At 32.3% G+C, this 17,282-nt stretch overlaps 2 protein-coding genes across 8 annotated transcripts in view; one reads left to right on the plus strand and one right to left on the minus strand.

Annotated features, from left to right (window-relative positions):
• The window catches only part of LOC114327054 (85/88 kDa calcium-independent phospholipase A2), an 80,635-nt gene that overhangs the window by 48,772 nt on the left and 14,581 nt on the right, over window positions 1-17,282 (minus strand). For 2 of the 7 annotated variants that reach the window (XM_050654234.1, XM_050654233.1), the window contains one exon: window positions 773-974. Coding sequence is in view for 5 of the 7 variants with exons in the window: in XM_028275550.2 (XP_028131351.2) it covers window positions 713-974; window positions 3,799-3,874 (338 nt within the window). In the remaining 2 variants the exon portion in view is untranslated. Of the gene's footprint in view, window positions 1-712; window positions 975-3,085; window positions 3,310-3,794; window positions 3,890-17,282 lie in introns of those variants that run through there. The other 5 variants (XM_028275553.2, XM_028275550.2, XM_028275552.2 and 2 more) reach the window with 5 other exon arrangements.
• The window catches only part of LOC114327057 (eukaryotic translation initiation factor 3 subunit L), a 47,912-nt gene continuing 34,096 nt past the window's right edge, over window positions 3,467-17,282 (plus strand). Inside the window, exons 1-2 of the mRNA XM_028275556.2 lie at window positions 3,467-3,728; window positions 4,091-4,348. Of these exons, the coding sequence (XP_028131357.1) occupies window positions 3,696-3,728; window positions 4,091-4,348 (291 nt within the window). The 5' untranslated portion in view covers window positions 3,467-3,695. The remainder of the gene's footprint in view (window positions 3,729-4,090; window positions 4,349-17,282) is intronic.

A 17,282-nucleotide genomic window follows, 5' to 3' on the forward strand; every position in this document is an offset into this window, starting at 1 on the left:
TAATTGTGGAACAGGTTAAAAATTTGGAACGGTCACAGCACGAAAACGGTACATTTATTTTGTCCGACAGAACAGACTTAAACTCTTCGAACAGAGATTAAACTCTCATGCAAAAATCAGACTGCTATTTATCACCAAATGGGCGTTTTAACGAGTGGAACATGTAGAATATGTCAAATGACAGGAATTATGACAGGTAATAAATAGCAGTCTGATTTTTTCATGAGAGTTTAATCTCTATTCGGAGAGTTTAAGTCTGTTCTGTCGGACAAAATAAATGTGCCGTTTTCGTGCTGTGACCGTTCCAAATTTTTAACCTGTTCCACAATTAAAACTACCCCTGTTCCAGTGTTCACACATATCAAAGTTTATTCGACTAGACACCCTTAAGCTATTAACAAATTTTCAGCTTGCTATTAATCAACTTTTTTTTCATACGCGGGATCCAGACCTATAATCAATTATGTTTTCAGCAACCCAATAAAAGTTGACATTGACAGTTTTGAAGGCTCAATTGCCTTCTGAATAATATATTGTAAAAACAAATAGCAACTTTTCCTTATATTGAAGATATTAATGAAGCTCTATTAGAAGCAAACTTATAGCATAATTGTTAAATTACAAGCTGGCAAATTTTCACTTATATACAAAGCATACTTATTTGATTTAGCTCCAGCATCGCTAGCTCAATTGCTAAATAAATAGTTAATACCTATAACCCTTCAACACATCACTGTTTGGTAAAGGAAAAACCTCAGATACACCATAATACCTGAAAATCTGGTGCAAAGTCTCTGTAGTTGGTCTGTGAAGAACAATTTCGTAATTCGCTTTTGGTCCTTTCTCATTGGTGGAGGGTAGATACAGAACGAGTCCATCTTCCCTGCAGTGGATGCTTCTGGATGTAAAGAAGTCTGGTCGGGTTTCTACTACTTTATTTGGTGGAGGTTCGGCACTTAATAAACTCCTCAAAACTGTAACAAAAGTATAACATTTTGGTACAACATATAATAAAAAAGCTAATCTGTATCTACATTATGTGTTTAATTTTCTGAATGTAGATTTCATATTAGCGAGATGTCTTAATAATAGCATAGGGGAATACCAGTGTAGCTTTAGAAAAGGGAAACATACTGTAGTCAATAGCTTTAGGGAAATAATAAAGCATTAAGAAATCTAGAAGTTTTACCAAAAATAATAAGAATGATAAAGCTAACACTTACGAAAACAGAAAATAAAGTGAAGGTAAATAATACTAAACTAACAGAAACATTTTAAGTCGGAGGAGTATGATAAGGAGATACGTTGTCATCATTGGTATTTAATGTAGTATTGGAAATAGTAATAAAAGAGGCTAATATTAACAGATCAGGTCACATATATCATAAAAAAAATGTTTTGTATTCACTGATGATGTAATTCTGTCCAGAAGCAAGAAAGAACTAAAAATGATAATGGAACAACTAGGAAAGGTAACTTGAGAAAAAGGACTCTATATAAACGAAACAAAAACTAAGTACATGTAATGGAAGGACAAGAAATTTGAACTGAGACAATGTTTAATGATAACAGCCGATGAAGGAAAAATGTATAAATTTGAATACCTAGAGAGCTTTGAATATTTGGGGACTATATTTTCGGAGTATCCAGGAGAAAATAGACAGAACACTAATGTTAAAAAATTGTTGCATGTATGCACTCAATAGACCCAGATGCAAAAATATAATCCAAATCAGCTAAATTAAGAATGTATAAAACTGTAAAAAGACCAGTAGTTACGTATGCCTCAGAAACATGGACTAAGACAGAAACTGAGCAATCAATGCAAGTATGGGAAAGAAAAATACTTTGAAGGATATTTGGGGGAAGAATGATAAACAACCAGTGGACATGAAGAACAAACAAAGAGTTAGATGAATTATATAAGAGGTAAAAAGAGAACAGGAAGGCCTAGGACCAGAAGGAGTCTTGAAGTTAATGATGTGGTATGTCAATGTAAACAATTGGAAAGAAAAATTGAAAAACAAACAGGAATGTAGGAAGATTATAAACCAAACCATGAACCTGCTTAGCTTCAAGTGCTAATTATTATATTTCACATTCTCTATACTACCATGTCAAATTTTTGTCTTCAAGAAATGAATAATTTTTACAAAAGCTTTAAATAAATTATATATTGAGCTATTATGTTATTAAAGTATACCAGGATCCAGATAGGTTGGATGGGATACCAGCAAGGATCTTCTTCTTAGTGTGCTGTCTTCTAACAAGGATTGGAACTTCTTTAAAGCTTTCCTATCTTTTGCAATGTGAAATATCTGTTCAACACTGAGGTATGTCTAAGATTTCTTCTTTCTTCCCTCTACTCTTCCTTGCATGACAACATGTAGCAGAGAGTATTTATCGTTTTGAAGTATGTGGCCCAGATACAATGTTTTCTTATTTTAATTGTGCTCATAAGCGTTTTGCCATGTCCAATTCGATTTAAAACTTCTTCGCTTGAGACTTTTGGAGTCCAAGGAATTTTCAAAATAAGTCTATATAGCCATATTTTGAATGCCTTCAATTTTTTACAGATTGAGCCAAGCTTGTACCCCATACAGTAGTTGCAACCAAACATAACATTCGCATCAGCAAGGATTGAAGATAAAATATTACCTATTCCCAAAATAAACAAATGCTGCTAAGAAAAATTACAAGGGCGAGACATAATATATAGAGCCAAAACTTAAATATAAAGTACAAATACTGCAATTTTAAAAATAAGAAATTGAACAAATCAAGCTTGAAATACATCAGAACCGAGAAGAATTCTTGAATAAGCTGAAACCCAAAAAGGGTTGTCAAGCCAATAATGATTTATTAAAATCCAAAATAAAATTAAAATTTATAACAAAAACACTGCTACAGAAATGTGATAAATGTCCAAAAACAATACATGACAGCACAATATCTTTAGAGGTCACTTGCAAAGAATAGCCATGTTGTCCCTTGGTTCAATAACAACTTTATTGCACCATAAAAATGCATTAGTTAATTTAAAAAACTGCTTTTATGTTAAATTAGTTTAATAAGCAAAAATTACCATTTATTCCTGAGGCTAACACAGACATTTTTCTTTTTTAATAAGAAATGCTTATAATAAACAAGCGCATGTGTATTTAAATTATCTACAGATATTTTGTAGATAACCAAGGTTAACAGGAAATTACAAGTTCCGCCTTTTCTTAGGATTCACCAAACTATTATAATAATTATTTTAAAACATGATTATAAATGCACAGTTTGACATGTAACCTAGAACATTGACATCGACATAACTTTTACACAGCACAGCTGATTGAAATGTCAAATAAAAATATCTGTCAAATGTTGTCAATTTTTGGTTGAGATACATACACTACAAAATTATCTATGTTTGTAGTATATTATTCGAAATCATACATTCAAATAAAACAATCAGTAATAGTTAATTGTTAAGGAATTTTCTTAAATGTTAAAATTCATTGATTAATAAATTTACATTACCGCCTCCGCCCATGGAAAATGACAAGCTTCAATAAAAAAGAAGAATACGAAAACTGACAGAAGTAGTCATAACCTCAATCCCTTTTAGAATCGACATTGCTTAGAACCAAGAAATCCACGCATTCTTTAATAATTTACTGATTTTGAGACTGTTTTAGACGTAAAATATGTCGAAGGGCTACGGAGATGACTTCGAGCAGGTAAATATGTTCTTAAAATTAACAAATTTGTACATATACTTCCATATTATATTTTCAAAAGCTTACCTACATGTTTGGCAGGCACTAATCCCATATTTGTAATGTGTTTTCACTTTCTTTTTACATTTAACAAGAATTTTTTTCATTTTTAAACAAAAATAAGACGAAACATTGTTTCATATTGCTAATAAAAACTTTGACATTGATATTTACAGAAATAAACAAAAATTGTTAAGATTAGTTAAAAGTAAAATAGTTCTTATGTTATTTACCCTATGAAATATTTGAATCTACCAATAACAAACCTCCAGCTAACTAGGATATAGATGAAGACATAACTAAGCATTCGTTTATTTTTGTAGGGCTATGACTATGGATATGATGATTACGGATCTCATACAGGAGATCCAAACTTGGACGAACACAATAGACAACATTTTAAAATGCCCGATAGTGTGAAAAACTTCTTGGTTTACTTTCGTAACAATGTAAACGAGGGATTAATTTTTGAATTGCAAGCATTGTATGAACACACGTGGCCTAAGCTTACAGAAGACTACTTTGAAAAGAGGCCATGGCCTGAAGAGAATGAAGTAGCTGCTATTGTGGACAATGATCCTGTAAGTGTTTTATATTTATTTGCATGTTAGGGAACATCAATAAACTATGTTGTAAAAAATGTTAACCATTTTCCCCTTCATTGTGAAGTGTTGTTTATAGTCGAGGGCCCACCCTCATATCAGTGTTGCAATTGCAATTCAAGCCCCCCCCCCTTTTCAGTGATTTTTTAAAAACTCAACGTTTTCTCTAAATAAAAACTTTATTTATAAATGTACTATAACAAGAATAATTCTTCGTATATTAGGCATCTTGACCTGTTCTTAAGCAATTTTGAGCTTGTATTTGTAGCTGTGATGTTGACTGCCAGCTATCTCGCCACCTTTTAAAGGACCTTTCTATTGGTCTCTTGCCTGTTGGCTTTAAATCTCTGGCCTCTCGCTGTCCATACTCATCACATGCTGATTCCACTTTCGTCTTCTCTGTCTTCCCCACCATACTATGTCTTGTATGTTATAGAGATCTCTTTTCGTTCTCATTTCTGATGTTCTCAGTATCCTCTTGCTTTCTTCTGTGTCACATCTTGTTTCTATCGCATACTTCATAATCTGTCTTACACATGATTTTTGTATATGCATACTTTTCCTTTCAGCCTCATATCTTTATTTCTCCAAATGACATCCCTTAGACATAGGTCTGGATCACGTGTATGAAAAAAAAGTTGATTAATAGCAAGCTGAAAATTTGTTAATAGCTTAAGAGTGTCTAGCCGGGCAAACTTTGATATATGGGAACAGGGGAAGTTTTAATTGTGGAACAGGTTAAAAATTTGGAACAGTCAGACCATGAAAACGTCACATGTATTTTGTCCGTCAGAACTTCCAATTGATTCCCTTTCATTAAACTCTCATGCAAAAATCAGACTGCTATTTATCACCTGCCATTTAACATATTCTAATTCAAATTCAAATTCAAATTCAAAATATCTTTTATTAAAAAAAATTGTAAACAACACACTTACAGCAAATTGTCACAATTGAATAATAAGTGTCTAATATACATACAAAATTACAATTACAAATACTATGAGTTAAAAGTTAAAATGTGTGATTTAAAAACTCATACACAGAATATGGTTCTAAATCCAATAAAATGCTTTTTATTTCAGTTCTAAATATATTAAAATTCTGTTGCAATTTAATTCTAACAGGCAATTTGTTAAAAAATTTTATACACGAATATGTAGGTCCTCTCTCATTACTCATTCTACGAGTTCCACTCATTATAATTCCCATTTGGTGATAAATAGCAGCCTGATTTTTGCATGAGAGTTTAATGAAAGGGTAACAAATCAATTGGAAGTTCTGTCGGACAAAATACATGTGACGTTTTCGTGGTCTGACCGTTCCAAATTTTTAACCTGTTCCACAATTAAAACTTCCGCTGTTCCAGTGTTCCTATATATCAAAGTTTGTCCGACTAGACACCCTTAAGCTATTAACAAATTTTTAGCTTGCTATTAATCAACTTTTTTTTCATACATGGGATCCAGACCTAACATCGTGACACTTAATTGGCTTTATTTGCTTGCTTTCGGACTATCTCTTTAACATCATATTTTAACTCCACAACTACATATTTTAACTCCCAGATATTCGAATCTCGAAACTTGTTCAATTAGTTTGTTGTTAATTACTATTTTGCATCTTATGGGTTCCATCGACACTACCAGAGTTTTGGTCTTAGCTGTTTTTTTCATGCTGTAGTTCTTCGCCACTGTATTGAAAGTTTGTGACATTCACTGTAGGTTATCCTCGTTATCGGAGATTAAGATTGCGTAGTCAGAGGATTTTTATTTGTTTTTCTGCCATCTTATATCCTTTTCCTGTACTTTTAATGTATTCTATGATTTTGTCCATTACTAAATTAAAAAGCAATGGGTTCAAGCTATCCCCTTGTCTGATTCCCGAGTTGATTTCTACTTCTGATGTTAGTGCATTCTCGAGAGTGAAGAATAATGAATTAAGATTAATAATAATTAACATGTTCGCTACCAAGGGGATATTGAAGTTTCGTGCTCATAGACCATAGCTATTTAAATTGTCATTATGAGTAGTGTGATACCTGGCTCACTAGTGAGACACTGGTCTATGGGAAAAATATATGAGTCACTTAGCAGCGAACGGGTTAAAATGACATATATTTATATTCATTAATGATTTGTTTTCATTTGTTCTGAATTTATAGACACAATAGCGATACAATGAAATGCACCAAACAACATCGGATATGCATTAATACCACCCCTCCCTCCTATCATATACCATTGTTATAAGGAAAGTCCCTCCTTCTTCGTCTCTACGATGTAGTTTGTTGATGTTCCCTTAAATCAATTGTGTTTAAATATTATCATACGTAACACTTTCATGAGTATTTTTAAGCTTTTTAAAATATATTTGAATTTATAAATCATAGAGGAACATTTGCAGATTTAACTGAATGTTTGATGTCCTGTATTTTCAGATCTATGACATTGATTTCTTGAATAGACCAGTAAGGATCTACGAATAAACGTCTATTTTTGGATGTGAGAGGTGGCATTCGGATTTTTGCAGATAAAGTTAGGTGACACATTCAGTAATAATAATTGACTTATGCTCCTTCTCAGATATGCCCGGAACATTAATAAAAAATTAAAATATTTAAAAATTTCGAAAAACATCGATTTTTTTTGCTTTCTTTGCTTATAACTTTAAAACGATTCGTTTTGGAACAAAGTCGTAGAGAAATAAAATAAAGATAATTGAATTTTGTATGATATACGACTGGTAAAAAATGTCTTAAGGTATTACCTTTTCTGCAATATAGCAATAAATACAAAATAAGGGGGCAAAATAAGTCTGTTGTTATTCAATATTTTTTAACCACTTTGGTGGCACTTAGAACCTTAGTAACTCGCTTAGGAAATTCTTTGTAACATACTTAAATCTTGTACCAAATTTCATTAAAATCGACGTAATAAATTTTGCATAATAAATTTGCAATCTAAATGTTTTTAAAAAAGTTCAAATTTTTTAAAATCTTTCTGAACAAAAAGTAGACCATTTAGAAGTTGGCTAATTTTTTTTACATATAAAGAGGTGCTCTACCTATCTAATACACTTTACAGAATTAAAATCGGATTATTTAAGGGGCCCCAGCAATGTTTTAAATTTATAAACAATTTTTTGGCTTATAAACAAATAGCTTTGTTTAATAATAAAAAAATTAATTTTTAGCAATGTAAATAATTAAAACCGGTATAATTTGACTTAAACTTTCAAATGCTGTCAGCAGAATTGCTATTTTATATTTTAATCAAACTTTATTCGCGTTCAAAAATTGCAATTTCTCGATTTTTTGAAAGTTCCACTGCGTTTATCTCGAAAACTATGCATCCTACGAAAAAACTTGTAAGAACATTTTTTGCTTAGAATTACCCAAGAAATACAAAAAAATGTTTTATCTTGCGAAAAATCGATTTTATGTAATTCCTCAAGTTCTTTGTTTATAACAATCTTATCGACATCCGTATCAACTGTTACCCAAAAAATTCGTGTTCTACGGGTCAAAATACATAAAAAAACTTGGGTAAGTCCATCTAAATAAAGGAGCCCGTAGCACCCCCTCCTGGCCACAGCACTAATTTGTTTATAAGCCAAAAAATTGTTTATAACTTTAAAACATTGCTGAGGCTGCTTAAATAATCCGATTTCAATTCTGTAAAGTGCATTAGATAGGTGGAGTACTTCTTTATATGTAAAAAAATTGACAAATCTTTCTATGTTCTAGTTTTTGTTGTGAAAGATTTTAAAAAATTTTAATTTTTTAAAAAAAGTTTAGATTGCAAAATTATTATGCAAAATCTAGTAAGTCAGTTTTAATGAAATTTGGTGTACGGTTTTAGCACATTACAAAAATTTTCTAAGCGAATTAGGAAGGTTCCAAGTGTAACCTAAGTGATGGAAAATCATTGAATAAGGACAGGCTTGTTTTGCCCCCTTATTTTATATTTATTGCTATTTTGAAGCAAGGGTGATAAATTAAGGACTTTGTTCTAAAATGAATAGTTTTTAAGTTATAAGCAAAAAAAGTAGAAAAAAAAACGAAATTTTTTGAAATTTTTAAATATTTTATTTTTTTTATTAATGTTCCGGGCATATTTGAGAAGGAGCATAAATCAATTAGTATTAACGAAGTTATCACCTAACTTTATCCGCAAAAATCTGAATGCCACCTCTCACATCCACCTAAAAACGGATCCTTACTGGTCTAGATACTGTATAGAAAATTTGATTGTGAATGGGTTAAGTACTACAGTATATCTAAGAGACTTATTAATATTCAGCTCGGCGGGGTGCTATTGTTCAAAGTGTGAAATACATAAACAAGGGATCTACCTGTTTTATGGCACAACCCTTGTTTATGTAAGTACAAATTTCGAACAATAGCACCCCACTGAGCTGAATATTAATGACTCTCTTAGATAGATTGTATCACTATACCATCTGTATGTAAGCTAAACTTGGGAACAATTAGGAACACTTTTCCAATGTTTCAGTTGTTGATACTGAAGTGAAAATATATGTTAAAAAAATTAGCTTAAAGCTAGTATAGCCTGTTGATTTTAATTTATCGGCTCTTTTTCCCACAAATAGTTATCCAATGCATTATAAGATCAGTGGCGTAACTAACGCCAATGCAACCAATGCGGTGCATTGGGGCGCAGGCCTTAGGGGGCGCAAAAAACTGATATTCGTCTATGAATAGGGGCGCATGGGAAATACTTGCATTGGGGCGCAGTCAGACTAGTTACCCCACTGTATAAGATGTTACACTATATTCTCCTCATTGGAGGGTTGGAATATTGGACCACTGATAGAATGTTTGCCGCTCTTACTTAGAGCTATCTGATTTACTTATTGCAGCCAATCACTCTCCTTGTTTATTGTCCTAGTTTGTTGTATGAATTGGCTTTAGTTACAGTTTTCTTTCACTTATTTCAATGTGTGCATAGGTCCCTTAAGTTTCTTACTTTCAGGATTTTGATTTTTTTTATGACCACCTCTCTCTAGGTCTTTTCTTGCCTGCTGGTGACCTTCTTAATTATTAGGTGATTTTTCCTTCTCTCTATCTTCCATCTATCTCAGTCTCTACGCTTTAATAAATCTAACTACAGTATGCTCTATAACGAACACGGGTATTACGAGGTTTCGCTTATAACAAGGTACGTTTTAGGTGTTCCATAAAATTCCTTTTGAACTATAAAGCCTTTATAACGAGGCATATTTGGTTACAATGAGGGAAAATGAGATCGAAGAGCATGCATCTTTACCTGTTTTTTGGAGACCCTGTATAAATAATTGTGTTAACGTTTATATTAATGAATAGAGAATTGAATAACCTTTCAAATGAGCTATCACACGACCCCTACTCTCATTTAAAAAAATCATCGATTATGTCATCACGCCCAGATGGATGAGGTCACTAGTATGATATACTTATATGCCAAAAAGTCATAATTTAAAAATAAAAATCAACCTGTCTCAGGATTTCTCTCCAAATTCACCCATTCTCGAGATAATGAATTTATTCCAACTCAAACGTCCTCACAGTATGTCGATTAGCAACCAAACATATATTTCTCTACCTAGGCATTAAACGGCAGGTATGGCACATTTAAATCTGCCGATGTTTCATTTGGAAGCATCGCACAGTGGTTCCAAATGCTGAAAACGTGGTCATGAGGCGAAAAAAGGAGTCCATATTTAGGGATTTTCATGTTTACAGTTGGTTTCTGATACTATCGTAGATTTCTAATACGCAGGTATGAGGATCAGACTGGATGCATTCTGGTTCACAACTCAGGAACAAGTGGGCCATGTCCGGGGGTATTTTGGTCGGCAGAGAAAGTGAAAAAGAACGCGTATATTGAAAATGCTGTAAAACGTTTTGTAGTTTATCAATTTTATCGCTGTAAAACAGATTCTTCCTTTTTAAGTATGTAGTAATGTAAGATGAAACTTAAATCAACATTTATTAACAATAAATGCCTTAAATTTGTTAATGCATAAATAGGGAACATATACTTGAAATAATTAAAATCTTGTAGAGATGCATTCAAAAAGTACAAAATTCTGCATAATTCTGCGACTAATGTTTATTTATCTTGAAATATATAGTAAGTAAATGCACAATCACTTTGATTTAGCTGCCTATAACTGCCTATGCATTGCTAGCAGTTGTTTAAATACAAAAGTGGGAAATGACGCATATTACATGATTCTGGCGATTGTTGAGTATGTATGGGCAGTTGTACATAAGTAATAGGTTCTGAATATTGTACTTCATAAAGAAAATGTATTGGTAATCAGCAGTTTCAAAAGCCCCTTATAATATAAAATTTTAAACAACAATGCGGCTAAAATAAAATTTTCGAATTTCTTTCGTCCATATTTTATCCGCCATTTTGTTTAAAAAAAAAAGTAAAGTTAGATTTGTAATCAGCGATCTTAACCTAGCAAATTTGACAAAAAATTTTCCTTTTTGATTGATATTTTCAATTTCTTTCCGCCATGTTGGATCCGCCATTTTGTTTTTCAGAAAAAATAATGCCAGATTCGTAATCAGCGATGCCAAAAACCCTTAAGAACGAAAGTAATTCTTTATGTATAAACAATATACGCTTATAAGGTTCATGACCACGTTTTCGGCATTTGGAACCACTGTGCATGGGCAGAAATTATAAAAAATAATCACGCCGTTTTACGTCGTTTAATTGATATTGTAATTTTTTAAGTTGTCAGAAATTATCATTTAGGGGACACGATGAATCGGAGCAATCGTTAAGAGTAAACAGTAGCGCGTCATCAATATTTTTGTTTTTCGAAAGTTCTGCGAACTTTCAACAGTGAGGCAACAGTGCGTCAGTAATACGACAGTGACATCATACTATCAAAAACAATAATTATTATAGTCATATCATTAAATTAAATTAATTCATCATCATCATCTTGGTGCTACAGCCCTTAGAGGGCCTCGACCTTCTCAAGCTTTCTACGCCATTCTGTTCTGCCACTTGCTTGCATTTTCCAGTTGCCGACTCCGATCTTCTCGGCATCTTGTGTTACCCCGTCCATCCACCTCAGCTTTGGTCTACCCCGTCTTCTCATTCCCACGGGTTGCGCTGTTAGAATCTTTTTTATCATGTTCGATTCAGGGGCCCGGGCTACATGTCCTGCCCACTGCAGGCGGTTTCGCTTAATTTATTTATTTTATTTATTTATTGACGGGATTACCCCATTAAAAGTTATACAATTAACAATAATAAGTTTACGAGCTAAATATGTACTAATAATACTTTAACAACATTATAATTAGATAACAAATATTAGAGTAAGAATAGGTAGGTACTTGTAACCTTGGAACTAACAAAAAAATTAAATAAATACTCTATTTAAATTATTTTTAAACATATTCAGAGATATATCAAAAATTTCAATGTGTTTGTCATTTATAAGTTTACAGTAACGATCTATAGGTGAATTTTGGCCATAGAATAGAATAGAATACTTTATTGGTATAGCTTTACAGCTGCCATCATAAAGATGGATATACACGTCAGATATACAACACAATATAGTCACAGACACATAATCAAATACCTATACATACACTTAAATTTTAGATTTAACATAATGTACATTGATAAATATGAAAATTATTAATATTAGACAGAACTCATAACAGCAATCTAGTTGCTAAGTATTCTTCTACACTGTAGAATGCATGTTTACATAGTATACTTTTCACAACTCTTTTGAATTTCACCGGATGCAAAGATCTAACTTCATTTGGAAGATGATTATATAGCCTGACCCCCACATAATCTGTGGACTTCTCAAATTTGGATAGTTTGTGACCAACAGTAACAAACTGATTGGCATTCCTAGTTGAGTATGCATGTAAATCAGAATTTCTCTTGAATGAATGTAAATTATGCTTAATATACAATATGGATTTCAAGATATATATGGAAGGCAACGGTAAGATATTGTTATTAATGAAAACTTGCTTACAAGTATGCCCAAAAGGAATATTGAAGATAAGTCTAATAATTCTCTTCTGTTTAATAAACACTGTGTCTGATTTTGTGGAATTACCCCATAACGTAACATTATAAGTAAGGTGACAATAAACCAAAGAATAATATACATTAATGAGAGTTTTAATACTGAGTGTTCTCTTCAACTGTACTAAAGCATAGAATGAACAATTTAGTTTCTTATTAACATATTCAACGTGAACATCCCAACTCATAAACTGGTCCAAGAATACACCTAAAAATTTTATGTTTGGAATATTTACAATTTCAGGAATAGACACAACTGGCATATTTCGTTTGCATCTAAAATGTATATACGATGTTTTATCAATATTCAGTTGTAGCAAGTTTTGTGTACACCATGTTTGGAATAATCTGATAACCCTTGACACTCTATTTTGAAGCTCTACGTATGTATGTGCTGATACAATCACAGATGAGTCATCTGCGTACATTACAATGTGGTCATGAGTAATATGATCGGGTAGGTCATTGACAAAAATAAGAAATAGCAGTGGTCCCAACACAGATCCCTGCGGCACTCCTACATCTACACTGAAGATGTCTGACCTTTCCTTGTTTAATTCAACATAGAATTTCCTCTCCAGAAGATATGAGTTCAATAAATTTAACATGTTACCTCTTATTCCGTGGACATACAATTTGTTAAGGACAAATTCAAATTTAAGACTGTCGAATGCTCTGGAAAGATCAAAGAAGATACCCACCACAAGAAGACCATCATCAAGGTGCCTATAGACAGATTCCATAAATGCTTCAGTAGCCCCCTCTGTTGATCTTCCGGATCGAAAGCCATGCTGTTCTGAACACAGTGCATTATTTTTGTCCAAAAACTGTATGATCCTAGTGTAGTAAGCTCGTTCAAAAATTTTTGAAATTACATTTAACAAAGAAATAGGTCTATAATTATCAATACAAGTGTGATCGGATTTTTTATATACTGGAACAATTTTACTTAATTTTAGGTTTTCAGGAAATTCACCTGTGTTGTATACTAGGTTAATTAAATATGCCAGCGGTTCTGATATAACATCCTTGATGTGTTTGATCATTCTTGTGTTTAATTCATCATTTCCAAAAGAATGTTTATTTTTAAGACCACAAATAATATCAAGAACCTCATCAGATGTTACTGGAAAATAAACAAAACTGTCTATAGTCCACCTATGTGATAAAGTACAGTTTTGAGGGTTATTGTCAAGCCTATTTTTTAGTGCATTATTTCTGTCATTGAAATGGCATGCAAAATATTGAGCTAAATTTTTATCATCTGATATTAGTTTGTCTTCAATTTTGAGTTTAATTTTATTAGTACTTTGCTTTCTCCCTATAGTTTTATTTACTATACTCCACATAGTTTTTTGTTTATTATTACTACTTACAATTTGAAGATAATTGAATTCCCTTTTCTTTTCAGCAATAAGATTATTGTATTCCTTCTTGGTAGCTTTATACTCATTCCAGATGTTACTATTATTAGAGTTTTTAGCTTCATTAAATAGGTTTTTTAATTGTTTACTCCTAGCATATATGTCATGATCAACCCAACCTTTACTTTTATGCACGTCCTTACCTATTTTACTTTTAAGGGGACAGTTTGAAGTAATAGCAAAGTTTAAAGTATCCATAAATTCGATAAAAGCGTTATTAATATTACTTTCATTGTATACCTCGCAAAAACCAATCCTCATTAAGTCTTGTTTTAGGATGTCTAAATTATTATCATTTAAACACCTAAAACACTGCTGTTTTATATTAGATTCCATCCTATCCTGATTACGACCTACAACAATGTCAAAAATAATGGCAAGATGGTCACCCATATTGGGTTGATTGACTTGACAAGTATGATTCATAGTGATATTATTAGTAGCAATGTAGTCAATTTTTGTTTTTGTTACTTTATTGTTATTCATGAAAATACGTGTTGGTATATTTGGGATATTAAGAGACAAACCAAACGATTGAAAAAGATCATCTAATCGAAGTTTTTCATTGCTCTGAATTAAGTAGTTGATATTAAAGTCTCCACAGAGATAAATTTTATCAACACGGTTGTGAAAATGACCTAAAATATTAAAACAATTATTTATAAAAGAATCTAGATTGCTGTTAGGCGTTCTGTACACATTAATGACTAGAAATTTACAGTTACTGATTAAAATAGTCACAGCACAACATTCAAAGCTTTCTTCCTCAGAGAATTTACGGCAATCAACGACTGAGACTGCATACTTGTCTGTCCCAGATTTAGATAAAATAAGAGTTCCACCATGTATTTTATTTTTTCTAGTAAAATGGGTTACTAAAGTGTACCCTGGGATATAAATAAGATTAATATTATCCTCATTACACCAGTGCTCCTGAATACATAGAATGTCAGGTTTTTCAGCATTAGAAAAAAGCTCAAGATTTAAAAGTTTGTTTGTTAAACATTGTACATTAACCGAGATTAACTTCAATTTAAAGTCATTTACTATACGTGAAATAGTTGTATTGCTTGAGGACCCACCTAATGCGACAGCGTCCTCCTCATCTTGAAAAACGAGACTAATGCTCCGCTGGGCCAGATTTCTCGCTTCCATGCATTCTTAATTAAGTCTCGTCTAATGGTCACTTTCATGGAGGCATATATGTCAGGTTTTTTGGACTGATGGATTTCGCATTTTACGCCATCTAAATGATTTTCCAGGAACTTTTCTAATTGCTCCGGTTTTGTATCAGGCTTTAGGCGAGTCACATGTAGGTTGATCATTTGTGGAACAGCCTCAATGTTGCAAGGTGACTCGGTACTTCCAACTAAGAACTTCCTCTTTTTTCTATGAGCTACCTGTGTCCACGCACCGTTGCTTGAAGACTCTGAAAGAACCGGAGCATTATTTTCAGTGTTCAACAGATTATGTAAAACAGTTTGAGTTTTGGCTTCTTGCATTGCGGCACTCATTTGTCTTGATGTAATGTATTTTTTTTCATTTGGCACTTCATTTCCAAAGTTTGTCGATGTTGAGGATCGCGCTAGCGTTCCGTCTGCAGGAATTTTAGTCACTACTAATTCAGTTTGTTTACTATTAGTAAGGTCATTAACATTTTGTAGTTGTTTATCATCTTTACCAGGGGAAGTCCAGTTTTTTCTTTTGTCAACGTTAATTACCTTGAATTCAGGTTCTTTAGTTTTTTGTTTTACTTTTTCTTCAAGGAGCTCGTTAGTTCTTTTTAACAATTGATTATTATCAAATAAAATTTTATATTTTTCCTCTTTTTCACTTAAAATTGTTTTTAGAAAATCAATTTCCAACTGTAGGATATGTGCATTTACCTCTTGAGTATGACTTACTGAGTTTCCTTTGGGATTTTCAGATTGTTCACATGTCTCACATACAATTCTAGTATCACATAACTTTATACATTTCTGCTTTTTTCTTGATGAACAAGATAAATGAAAAATACTTCCACATTTTATGCACACTATAACGTTAGTAGTTTTCTGGCAACATTTGAATGCTTTTTCCTTAAAATTCTCATCATTTACAGAGAGGAGTAATTTCACGTGCGCATCGTTCGGCGCCATCTTGAAGATACTTGTGCGATGGAAAGGAATATAAAATGTTATAAAATCACCTCTTCGATTTCTAGTTTGTATATCAACATTAATACACTGTAATAGATCACAGCAATCTAAATTTCCATTTATTAAATTATACAAAAATACTAATCCTACTTGATTACGTCTATTTTCTAGTGTATTAGGTTTTAAACTATTTTCTATTAATGAATAATCGTGATCTACAATAGTTTCACCTAATTTAAATGCACAGAACCTCAAAAATTTGTGTTGAATTTTTTCAACAATCATATTATGAACTGCATGGTATGGAGACCATATTCAAGTTTAGATCGCACCAAAGAACAATAAACTCCTCTTACAGTGTCAACTGAAAAATTACTACAGTGTCAAAATAAATCCTAACATTTTTGAAGACTGAACTGTTACGTAATTAATGTGTTCAACAAAACTCAAACTTTCGTCAAAAATCACTCCTAAATCTTTAACTTTTGAAACATATTTCAGATCTTCATTATTTATTTTATATGAAGTATTGATCTTCCTATTACCTTTGAAAAAACTAATGTAACAGCATTTTGAGACATTTAGGTTGAGTTTGTTTACTGTACATCAATGTGTCAATCTATCCAGGTCTTCCTGCAGAAGGTGTTGGTCTAAAGGACTAGAAATTATCTTTGATATTTTAAAATCGTCAGCAAAAGCTAAACCATCACTGTTTTCAAAGCAGTCGAAAATAGAATTCACAAACAGATCAAAGAAAATCGGTGAGCAGTGCCCGCCCTGAGGAACGCCCGATGTAACTGCAATAGAGTTTGACAGAAAGGATCCAACCTTAACCTTCTGCTGGTGGCCAGACAGAAAACTCTTGACCCAGGTGACTGTGGTTATGCCAAAACCAATATCGATGAGCCTCTTAAGGAAAATGCTATGGTCAACTCGATCAAAAGCTTTAGAAAAGTCTGTATATACTGTATCAATTTGTTTAAAGTCTTCCATAGCATTTATTAATCTATTCTGATATAAAACTAAATTGGTAATAGTAGATCGACACGAAAAAAACCCATGCTGATTCTTATTTATTAAATTTCGACATAACCAACTTAACTGACCACAAACCAAGCTGTCAAAAAGTTTGGGAATAGATGACTGTATGCAAACACTTCTATAGTGCTTAACATTGCTTTTATCTCCGTTCTTGTAAATAGGCATAATATAACTATTTTTCCAGTAATCAGGAAAAACAGATGTTGTTAGGGACAAATTATAT

The sequence above is a fragment of the Diabrotica virgifera genome, chromosome 6, assembly GCF_917563875.1.
Source record: "Diabrotica virgifera virgifera chromosome 6, PGI_DIABVI_V3a".
NCBI lineage: Eukaryota > Metazoa > Arthropoda > Insecta > Coleoptera > Chrysomelidae > Diabrotica > Diabrotica virgifera.